Raw genomic sequence first — 10,558 nt, forward strand, 5'->3', positions numbered from 1 at the left:
CATTAATTCAAGTCCATTGAAAGTCCCAAGGTTGGCAGAGCATGGCAGGCTGCTGGACAACAACACGGCTACCTGCAGGGTTCAAGTGTACCATAAGCTAAAGACCATTCCCAAAGATGTTCCTTATACATGGGAAGCAGACCACATACCCAAAGCAGATACTTAGTTGCTCCAGTAGATTCAACCATGGAGCTGATTACCAGTCTCATCATGGGAATACTACATCCAGCTGCCCAGCCACTCAACCAGGCCCAGCCAAGTTGACACACAAATGGTGACTAGGGGCCATAGTCTTGGGGGTTTCACTAGTCTCTGTCAGGCCAGCAAGCCTGGTCTTTTTTATGATTTTGAGTTTTGTTTCACATCTTTCTCCTATTCTCTCCAGGATCTCCTGCACTGATTACTTTCTGAGTGGTTGACAGTGGTAGCCGGGCTTCATCTGCTCCTGGTCTCATGGTCATGTAGGCTGAGGTTCGCACAGTCTACTGATCCCTTGGACTGATTTTTTCCATGTATCTTTGGTTTTCTTCATTCTTCTTTGCTTCAGAAGAGGAGAGTTTAATTGTTGAATCTAGATGGCTGCTTGCAAGCTTTTAAGACTCCACTTGCTACTCACCAGTGCCTACGCTACCAGAGCTCCCAAAGTAGGATGTAAAACAGTGTTTTTGTGTAGTATGTTAAGCCAATTGAGCTTGATGTCCCCTGTGATCATGGTCCCAAGCCCACAAGTCCAACAGTTTGCTACCTCAGGGTGGTTGGCTGTGGCTAAGAAGTTATCATAACTTTGCCTCCTGTTAGTTCTATTTATATGGACAATTTTTATAGCATATACAAATACATATGTAGAAACATCATCAGCCAACCTTGTATATCATCATGGGGTATAATCTCTTTTGCCAAGATGTACCTGATCATTCAGCCTGTGTACCTATGTGCCTCATTCTTTATTCTTGTTCAGAATTTCTTTTTAGATTTCTGGCTTTGTTACTGCAGAATAACAAGGAGGCTCTCTTGGCTTTCTTCTGTGCATTGAGTGTAGACTTGCTCTACACAGGTAGATCCCCCTGCCTCTTTTTGGCCCTGTTGGCAGACGTTACACTCCAGGAGAACTGAGAGGGAGGAAGCATGATGGTATCTGGAGGCTGAAAGTCTAAAGCTTCCTGGAATATTAGATTCTCCTTCAAAGTCTCCACAATTTCCAGGATTCCTTTTACTGTCTTTGGTTTATATATCTCTTCATTTCTCCTCAGGCATTTTGGAGTTACAGAGATGAAAGAGGGAACAGATAATGTAAAGAGCCAAGTTTTTATATGATATATCTTATCATTCAACCCTTGTGTCACACTTGGGAGTGATTTGCTTTACTGCAGTGTCTTAGATGAAGAGTGTGAAGTTCGGAGTCTTGCCTTAGATCAAAATAAAACCAAACCACTGCCATCAAGTCAGATGGACAGAGTAGAACTGCCCCATAGGGTTTTCAAGGCTTTAAATCTTTACAGAAGCAGACTGCCTCATCTTTCCCCTGTGAGACAGCTGGTGGGTTCGAACCACCAACCTTTTGGATAACAGCCAGTGTTTTTAACCACTGAGCTTTTTGAGGTCAGTATATGGTGGAGCTGGGATTCAAATTGAAGCCTTCCTGATTTCCAAGGCCTAGGAGCTTAGGAAGGAGCTCTGGTGGTGTTAACAGTTAAGGCATTTGGCTGCTAACCAAAAGATTGGTAGTTCAAATCCATTAGTTGTGCCACAGAAGAAAGATGAGGCAATCTGCTTCCATAGAGATTTATAACCTTGGAAACCTAACGGGGGTCACTATGAGTTGGAATTGACTTGATGGCAGTGAGTTTGAATTTGGTTTTGGGGAGCTTAGGACCTTGTACAAATATTAAAAAAAACAAACAAACAAGTAACAGTTATAAAATATGTTGGAGATTACACACTACTTATTTTTCATGGCTTTATTTTAGCTTCATAAAAACTTTCTTAAGTAGGAAGGACAAATGTTATTATCCTCATTTTATAGATGAGGAAATGGAATATGCCAAGGGATTAAAGTGACTTGTCCAAGGTGTTGAAGTAGTTGTGTAGGAGCCAGGATGGATCCAGTTTTTCTGCCCTCAGATCCTCTGCTTATTTTATGCTAAAGTTGTTGAGTCCTTTGATTAAAGAAAATAATTGACATGTGGTATTTAAAGAATCAGGTCCTCTCAAAGCATCTCAAGGATTTCCTATATTAGTTTCCTAGGGCTACTGAAACAAATTACCAGAAACTTGGTGGCTTGAAACAACAGACATTTATTCTCTCATAGTTCTGAAGGCTACAAGTATGCAATCAGGTATCACAGGACCATACTCCCTCTGAAGGCTCTAGGGAAGAATTCTTTCTTGCCTCTTCCTAGCTTTTGGTGGCTCCTGGCAATTCTTAGCATTCCTTGGCTTGTAGCTGCATTATTCCAATCTCTGCTTCTTTGTCACATGGCCGCCTTCTCTGTGTGTTTGTGTGTCTGTGTTCTTTGCTCTTCTTACAAGGACAGTAGTCATTGGATTATGCTCACCCTAGTCCAGTATGACTTCATTTTAACTTGATTGTATCTCCAAAGACCTTGTTTCCAAATATTCTGAGATTCTAGTACATGTTTTTTTTTTTTTCATTGTAATGTGGGTGAAAATTTACAGAGCAAATTCATTTCCCATACAGCAGTTCATACACATTTTGTTTCATGACCTTAACTACAACCCCTGTAATGTAACAGCTCTCTTCCTACTTCCTCCCTGTAGTTATCTTTTCCCCGTGTCCTTCTTTCTTATGTGTTCCTGCCCTCTGAGCTACCTCCCTGTGCAAATACTGCCTTTCTGATCTCCCATAATTGATTGTTGTAAGAAGTGTACTTACCTGGCATAAATGTTCACTTTATATGCCTGTCTACTGTATGGCTGGAAACCACAGGAGTAAGTTCAATTCCAGGACCAAAGGATGACTAGGGGAAATAGTCTTGGGGGTTTCACCAGACTCTATAAGACCAGTAAGCTGGGCCTTTTTAAAAAATAATAATAATTTTGAGTTTTGTTCTACATTTTTCTCCTGCTCCATCCATTATCTCCAGTACTGATCCCTTTCCTAGTGGTTGATGGTGGTAGCCAGGCTCTGGTACGTGAAGTTTTTTTTTTTTTTTTTCCTGGTACATGAAGTTTTGGGGAATACTATCTACTATACTACATTTCCCAAAAGGGTGGAAAATTGAGTAGCAAAGGTAAAGCATTGCTTCCTTGATAGATTGCATTATTCTTCATAGTGGTCTGGCTATGCTATTGGCCAGAAGTGTAAGTTCCTGGTTTTCTTTTAGATGACATCTACATGGATCTCCCTTACCAGAGAACACTCTAAAGGTGGATGGAAGAGGGTATACCTTTAATAAAGCTTCTGGGATATGGACAAACCAAAAGAAGGACCTAGTTTTTCAGCTGTGTAGCATAATTTTACTTCAGTTTGTCTTCTACTTTGTCATTACCAGTTGCTGTCCAGTCAACTTTGAATCATGGTGATCCCATGTGTATCAGAGTAGAACTATGCTCCATGTGGTTTTCAATGGCTGATTTTGTATCTTTATTTTATTTATTTTTTAATGTGATTTGGGTGAAGGTTTACAGAGCAAATTCACTTTCCATACAGTGGTTCACATATACTTTGTCTCATGTTTGACCACAGTTTACCACAATGCAACATCTCCCCTCCCACTTCCTCCCCATCGTTACCTCTTCCTAAAGAGTAGCCCTAAATTAGAGTTCTGTCATATGACAGTAAGGCTCAGAGAAAGTTACATTTAGCAATGGGTAGTCAGGTAGTCCTGGGGAAAATTACTTAATTTTAATGAGTTTCAGTTATCTCATTTATGAAATGGAGAAAATAATGCTGTAAAGATTAGAGACAATACCATAAAGAGCTTATAACATTGCTTGGAATGAACTAGGAATCCCAAGAAATTGTAACTGCTATTCTCTCTCAGACCAGGAGCCTTGGTGTTGCACTGGTTAAGTACTTGGCTACTAACCAAAAGGTAGGCGGTTCAAACCCACCAGCTGCTCTGCAGGAGAAAAGACCTAGCAATCTGCTCCTGTAAAGATTACAACTTCTCTGTCCTATAAGGTTACTATGAGTCAGAATCCACTTGATGGCACCTATCAGCAACAACACGTTCTCTCTCAGAGGGGCAGTGCTGGTTCGGTGGTAGAATTCTTACATTTCATATGGCAGACCTATGTTGGGTTTCCAGCCAGAGCACCTTCATGTGAGCCAACACCCATCGGTCAGTGGATTCTTCGTGTTGCTGTGATGCTGAACAGGTTTCAGTGGAGCTTTCAGACTAAGACAAACCAGGAAGAAAGGCCTAGCAATCTACTTTTGAAAAATCTGCCAGGGAAAACCCTCACAATGGCCTGATTTACAACCGATCATGGGGATGGTGCAGAACCCAGTGGCCTTTTGTTCTGTTGTGCAAGAAGTGGCCATTCATAAAATGGGGCAGCTAACAACAACATTATCTCTCAGACAGCCAGAAGGAAAGGAGAGTGAGAATTCTCACCCACTTGTATATGTGAACTGAGTGCTCAAGCCAGGAAGAGGGTCTCATCTTCTTTCAGGGACTTAGCATAATCACAGTGGTCTTCCTCCTTTGAACAGAATCAAATGGTGTGGTCTTCAGTCATTGTCTTTGGCAGAGTTCTCACATAGCCATGGCTCTTAAACAGTTCTAGATTGTTGTCAGTCCTGAAGGTCTTATTGACACTGATGGTTGTAGAAGTAGAAGAGGACTTTACTTACTTTCTTGGCAGATAGAATTAGGTAGGGTGTTTAGTTCTTGTGGAAAGCACACTGGTTGGAATTCAAGGTCTAGTCTCACTGCCGTCATTAGTCATGGCTTTGAGCAAATAACCAGACTGTTGGGGTCCTTTTATTTTCATTACAAAATGAAGGATTTTATCAGATTTTGCAGAATCCAGTATAAGTGATTGAAGTAAGCAAGGAAGAAGAAAAAAAACACCATAAATGACAATAAAAGTCATCCGACCTATGGCCACAGTATTGGGGAGAATGGAGACTTGTAGGCCCTGTGGCAAACTGAAGAACATATTTTCCATCTTAAGAGGGAACTGCTGTTTAGCTAGAAATCTGGATTTTTATGCGAAATATCTCAGTTTTAAATGTGGATTATAAAACACATTGTGTAGGACACGCAGAATACAATTAGGGCAAATGCTGCCTGTGGGCAGCCAGTTTGCAGCCTCTGGCCTCTACAGTTCTCTCATCAGCCACATGCTGTAACACTGTCAAAGAAGAACAAATACAACTCATTGTTCAAAAAGGGCTATGTTTGTAAATGTTAGTATTACTTGTAAAATGTTAAATATTTTATAATACTCTTACATTTTCATTTGCTCTTCTGAAGTTCATAAATTTATATACTCTAACATTTGATACCACCACTCATCTGCCAGTTTGTCCTACTGTGGTGGCTTGTGCGTTGCTGTGACGCTGGAGGCTTTACCACCAGTATTTAAAATACCAACAGGGTCACCCATGGTGCACAGGTTTCAGCAGAGTTTCCAAACTAAGACAGACTCAGAAGAAGGAAGGGGCCATCCACTTTGCAAAGAATTGGCCAGTGAAAACCTTATATTGTCAGAAGGGACCATTCCCTGGAGAAGGATATCATGTTTAGTAAAGTGGAGGGTCAGTGAAAAAGGGGAAGGCCCTCAACATGATAGATTGACACAGTGGCCGCAACAGTGGGCTCAGGTATAGCAAGGATTGTGAGGCTGGTGCAGAACCAGGCAGTGTTTCATTCTGTTGTACATAGGATTGCTACCAGTTGAAGCTGACTCGATGGCACCTAACAACACAACAACAACAACATTTGATAACTGCAATAACTTTATGACACAAATATTAATCCTTAGCGTGTTTTACAGATGAGACCAATTAGGTCGAGGTCATTTAGGTAGTGGCAGATCAGGAATTATAGCCAAGCCCTCCAAAGGTCATGTTCCTCTGATGCGCACCCTCTCATCCTTAGCATGTAGTTTTAGCTGCTGCACTTTCCTACCGTGCTCATTCTCCCTTCTTCACATTCCTGGTTCCTTTGTGTCCTCCAGGTTACTGTTTCGGCATCTACCCCCTGGGGACCTCCCCTAACCGCTTCATATATTAGTTCCCCTGCCATCTCTCCTTTGCCTTCTGTTTATTTTCTTTATGTCACTTACAACAATGTGTAATTATCCTGATCGGTTGTTTACTTACATTTTTTTTTTTTTAAAATCAGTTTTCTCTACTAGTATGTAAGTGCCATGAGAGCAGGGGCCTTATCTGTGTTGCTTGCTATTTCATCTTTGGTCCCTAGCCAGGAAAGTGCTGGTTCATAGTAACCTCAAACCAAACCTACTTTCGTTGAGATGATTCCAACTCACAGTTGACATGAGTTCTAAAGAGTAGAACTGCCCCATAAGGTTTCCAAGGCTGTAAATCTTCATGGAAACAGCCTGCCACCTGCAGCTGATGGGTTTGAACTGCTCACATTTCAGTTAGCAGCTGAGAGCTTTAACCATTGCACTACCAGGGATACTGGTTCATCATAAGTGCTCAATAAATTTGTTCAGTGAATACATATCTCTGTGTGTGGAGGGGATTGCTCGTAGAGTTCCTTACTTTCAAATATGGATCAGTGGAAGGGCTTGGGAGGACAGGATTATCTGACTATAATTTGGTACCACATTAGCTTTCCTCACTTCTCCTCTCTCTGCTACTTTTGGCTCCCTCATTTTCCTAAGTTTTTTATTTCTTGTTGAGCATGCCATCATTTTCCTAGGTACCCAAAGGTGGGGGCCTGCCTCTGGCTACTGAAGTTATCAAGAGCCCAGCAGTTCCTCCAGCCCTTGAGAAGAAGCCCCAGGTGGCATACAAGACAGAGATCATTGGAGGAGTGGTAGTACACACACCCATTAACCAGGTGCTGGGGCCTGAGACTTCCGGGGGGTTTTGAGGGCATGGTAGTATTTCTCGAGGACTGTATTGGAAAAAAAAGGTGGTTGGAAATGGAAGGAGCTAGTGTAGATGGGGTGGTCAAGAAAAGACAGTGCCAGGATGGATGAGTAATAGTAGTCTGAAAATAGAGGCCATCTTCTCTTGATGGTTGGCTAGTATATAGGAAATGAGCACTTGTCCAAGTCTGTGGGAAATGGTCCTACAGAAGGAAAGGGAGGCTGGAAATAGGCCCCCTGTCCCTCCTCCCATTCCTGTGCTTATCCTCTCCTTTAGTTTGCATTGTCTGTCTTTCCTTCTCTCCTGGGTCTGCTCAACTTCTCCAAGCTTTGTCCTATGGAAGCAAACAGTATGGTGCCTGATAAGAGCAAAATAAATGTTCTATTTTCTTGTTTATTTCTTCTTTGACTGACATAGGGCAAAGAGGCAAGAGATTTGGCCAGAGGGGTTTAGGTAGGGAGTGTGACTGCACAGAGGAGTGAGTGGGAGGTACTAATCCTGACATTGCTTCCTTGTAGAATGGTGGGGATGGGCAGGAGGGGAATGAGCCAGGGTCCCATGCCATCCTTCGAAGGTCTCAGAGCTACATCCCCACGTCAGGCTGCCGTACTTCTACTGGTCCTCCCCTTATTAAGAGTGGCTACTGTGTGAAGCAAGGGAACGTGGTGAGTGTCAACACAGGGGTAGATTGGGATTCTGGTGACCCTTTGGAGCTAGTGGGTGTGGAGGAAGAAGAGGGAGAGGGAATTAAGAGGAGGAGCTACGGTCCTCCATGCTAGCAACAGCTCAAACTATTAAGATGTATAGAGCTAAATGTTCCCCCAGCATGTTGGAAGTATTGCCCCTGATATGGAACGGCCTTTGCCATTACTGATTGTGGGAGCCTGGCTTCTATGATGTTGGGTCCCTAGGAGACTTGAATTAGAGCACCCTTTCAGAATGCTAAGGACCTCTTCCTAATGTCCTGCCTCTTTATTTTTAATTTTAGCGCAAGAGCTGGAAACGTCGCTTCTTTGCCCTTGATAACTTTACCATCTGCTACTTCAAGTGTGAACAGGTTTGTAGTAGCTTTGAGGCCCTTGTGAGATCATAGAAATTACAAGACACATGAATACACACCCATTTGAGTGTGAGCATGAGTAGAGGTGTGGTCACACAGACAGGCTTCAAAGGCACCTTTGTCTTATCTTCATCCATCCTGTGTGTTCATCTTTACAGAGATATTAAAGTGGCCTTGACTTCCTCCTTCCCTCTACACAGTGAGCTGCTCTATGGGTCAAAGCCATGAAATATTTTCTTAGATTATTATTTTTTGTTGATGATTTAGTTTGAGACCTTGGTTTGTTTGCTAGCTGGTTTGAACCAACCATCTCTGATAAGAAAGGGGTATCTGTCAGCTGGTCTGGGTCGTGGCATTCTGCAGACAGACTTACTTACCCATCTTTCCATGTTTTTCCACCAGGACCGAGAGCCATTGCGAACTATATTTCTAAAGGATGTTCTCAAGACCCATGAGTGTCTGGTCAAGTCGGGGTAATTATTGTCTCTGCTTATTCTTTTCTAATCAGAACCCTCATTTCTCCTCTGAAATCTTCTTTTACTACCATTCTGAGACTCTAGTCAAAAGTCCTCTTTTCTTCTAAGAGCAAGGGATGGGGCCTGATGCTTTGTGGCTGACTCACTGCATCTGAGCTGACACAGCTATGAGATCACACTGGGCAAGCATACCTTCTTCTCATTACCTCCCTCTGGCTCCTTAGAAGATGAGCCTACATAATTATTTTCTGATGGAGAAAAAGAAGGAATGTAGAAATGAAGGAGAGAGTGGTGTTCACATACTTCTCAGTGTTAGAAATAGGTGCTTACCCTATGGGTGGATTGGGATTCAGAGGGTAGACAGTGCCCTTAGACACTAACTTCTTAGCATCTATTCAGATCACTGTTTATGCCCATGCCTCTTCCCTAAATTTCTTATACCTTTTCTTTTCTCCTTTTGGCAAAGTCCTTGATGTGCTATGAACACAAGGATGATTCACAGCAATTCTGTGAATCTCTTTCTGTGTTCCTATTTCCATTATAAAATGGTTAACTTCCAAGTGCTACATGTGCATAGGACACAGCACACAGGTGCATAGGACAATTTTGTGACCTGGGACCCTAATACAAGAGCTGTCTCAAATCTAACACCAAATACAGATGCCCTTAGAACTAAACTTTAGAGATCTCAAGCATAACTGGGCATGTAGGAATCCTTATTCTAGTCTTCATTCTGTAGTCTCTAGGAGACTGTGCATTTGTTTGTCTGTCTCTCCATATCATGGACTGTGTCTGCAGAGCCAGAGTCATCAGGAAAGCAACTAGCAGCTTGCAGACTGTCTCTCATGAAGCTGTCCATGCTATGTGTTGGAAGGTCTTACATGAAAGCAAAACATGACCCAAAGAAGCAAGGACTGAAGCACTGCACTGAGCATTATAGATAGCAGTTACAGAGTAGGGAAGATTAGGGAAGTTCCAAATTATAATTTACAATTCATGAAAGTAGCTATAGATAGAAATTCCAGAAATGTGGTTCTAGAGGTTGTTAGTGGGGAGAGGAAAGGTTGGGCCTAACTAGATCCTCAGTGATTCTAGATTGTTTCTGACCCTGTAGTCTTTGTAGGGCCTATCAAACCACCTGGGCATATTGGGGTGGTTTACAGAAGAGAGAGAAGGTTCAGGCTAAGAGTGCCTCCAGCTTTCCCTAAATCTTTAATTCCACTAGACTAAACTTGGGAATAAAAGAATTAAGGTTTTTGAAGATCAGCAGAGAAGGAAGTCCCCAGGACTCTGCAGGTTCCAGGCCTGTTAGATTCTGTGGCCTCTCATTAACCTAGTCAAGTGGCTTAGAAGATCTGGGTAATCGGTAAACATTTGTTGAATTGGAAGGTACTCTGTAGCCTGAGAAATGGATGTGAAAGGGGTGGGGATTTCCTCCCTGCTTTCCTTTCATTTTCTCAGTAGTTGATTGTACGGTACATGCATAAATAGCTTAAAACATTAAAATATTTAATCTAGAAAGCCATCTCTATTTAAAAAACTCAGAAAGTAATAGTAATAGTAACAATAATAATTAGTAAGATGTGTGCTAAAGGGGCAGAGAGGGTGGATCTTTTGACCTCCTCTAACTATACAAGAGGAAGACAGAATCACCATCAGCAGCCAAGGCCTGTTCCTATGAGACCAGATACGCTACCATCCAGCCATTTTACCAACCTTGACACCAACTGTCCCCCCTGTGGCACCCACCACCTCATTGCTGGGTTTGATAATTCACTGCAGTGGCCACACAGAACTCACAGATTATGGGGTTTCATGTAATTTATTATACTGCAGGCCAACCTCTGACTTTTCTAGCCATTATCCCTTTTATACTTTAAAAATTAACATCCCGTTCACCATCAGTTTAAGAATAACCACACCCTTGAAAGCGTGTAAGCCAGCCACTTCAGTCTTTATCTACCCCCATTTTATTTTATTATTTTTTTT

General features: G+C 42.2%; 1 protein-coding gene across 1 annotated transcript in view; it reads left to right on the top strand.

The window, feature by feature from the left end:
- The window catches only part of PLEKHA2 (pleckstrin homology domain containing A2), a 69,845-nt gene that overhangs the window by 39,735 nt on the left and 19,552 nt on the right, over positions 1 to 10,558 (top strand). The window contains exons 5-8 of the mRNA XM_007935004.2: positions 6,861 to 7,001; positions 7,552 to 7,698; positions 8,022 to 8,090; positions 8,496 to 8,566. Coding sequence (XP_007933195.1) covers positions 6,861 to 7,001; positions 7,552 to 7,698; positions 8,022 to 8,090; positions 8,496 to 8,566 — 428 coding nt within the window. The remainder of the gene's footprint in view (positions 1 to 6,860; positions 7,002 to 7,551; positions 7,699 to 8,021; positions 8,091 to 8,495; positions 8,567 to 10,558) is intronic.

The sequence above is a fragment of the Orycteropus afer genome, unplaced genomic scaffold (assembly GCF_000298275.1).
Source record: "Orycteropus afer afer isolate SDZICR_OR568_19922 unplaced genomic scaffold, OryAfe1.0 scaffold00024, whole genome shotgun sequence".
NCBI classification, from domain to species: domain Eukaryota; kingdom Metazoa; phylum Chordata; class Mammalia; order Tubulidentata; family Orycteropodidae; genus Orycteropus; species Orycteropus afer.